The sequence below is a fragment of the Arachis hypogaea genome, chromosome 17, assembly GCF_003086295.3.
Source record: "Arachis hypogaea cultivar Tifrunner chromosome 17, arahy.Tifrunner.gnm2.J5K5, whole genome shotgun sequence".
Lineage (NCBI taxonomy): Eukaryota > Viridiplantae > Streptophyta > Magnoliopsida > Fabales > Fabaceae > Arachis > Arachis hypogaea.
Window position 1 is genome coordinate 123,179,360 of NC_092052.1, and position 867 is coordinate 123,180,226.

Below are 867 nucleotides of genomic sequence, written 5' to 3' on the forward strand. Positions count from 1 at the left end.
CCATTTGAGGCTCTTTATGGGAGAAGACATAGGTAGCCTATTGGGTGGTTTGAGGTTGGTGAGGTTAAGCTTTTGGGGCCAAATTTGGTACAAGATGCAGTTGAGAATGTTCGTTTAATAAGAGAATGTTTATTAGCAGCTCAGAGTAGACAAAAGGCTTATGTTGATAATAGAAGGCATAACTTAGAGTTTTCAGTTAGTGATCATGTATTTCTTTGAGTGTCGCCTATGAAAGGAGTGATGAGGTTTGGAAAAAGAGGCAAGCTTAGTCCATGTTACATTGGTCCATTTGAGATTTTGGACAGAATAGGTGCAGTTGCTTACTGCTTGGCATTGCCGCTTGAGTTGTCTATGATTCATCCAGTCTTTCACATATCAATATTGTGCAAATACCTTCCTGACCCATCTCATGTGCTTGCACCACAAGCCATAGAGCTAAAGGAGGATTTATCATTTGAAGAAGAACCAGTGGCTATAGTTGATCGCCAAGTAAAGAAACTACGTTCTATAGAGATAGTATCGATGAAAGTTATTTGAAAAAATCATTCAGAAGAAGAAGCAACTTGGGAAGTGGAGGATGCCATGCGCGATAAATATTTGTATTTGTTTGAATCTGAAGGTAAATATCATACTTATCACAGTATATGAGTTTGAAATTCGGAGACCGAATTTTTTAAAGGGGAGAGAATGTTATAACTGAGAAAAGAAAAAAAAAAGAGGAGGGGGCACTTGAAAAGCATGTGACCCCATTAATTCCTCTTATTTCCTTCAGGAAGGCTCCCGAAGCCCTTCCCCCTCCCTTTCTCAATCTCATCTCTCTCCATCCTCATCCCTCCTATCTTCCTAATCTCTTCCATCTTCTTATAT

At 39.3% G+C, this 867-nt stretch overlaps 1 protein-coding gene across 1 annotated transcript; it reads left to right on the plus strand.

Moving 5' to 3' along the window:
• The first annotated feature begins 228 nt into the window (after positions 1–228).
• LOC112763808 (uncharacterized) lies at positions 229–537 on the plus strand. Its single transcript, XM_025809385.1, has one exon. The coding sequence runs from the start codon at positions 229–231 to the stop codon at positions 535–537; it is 309 nt and encodes a 102-aa protein (XP_025665170.1).
• Positions 538–867: the final 330 nt, after the last annotated feature.

What these genes read in the sequence shown, in the direction of transcription:
- LOC112763808 (XM_025809385.1), top strand. Translation starts at nt 229, where the DNA reads ATGAAAGGAGTGATGAGGTTTGGAAAAAGAGGCAAGCTTAGTCCATGT.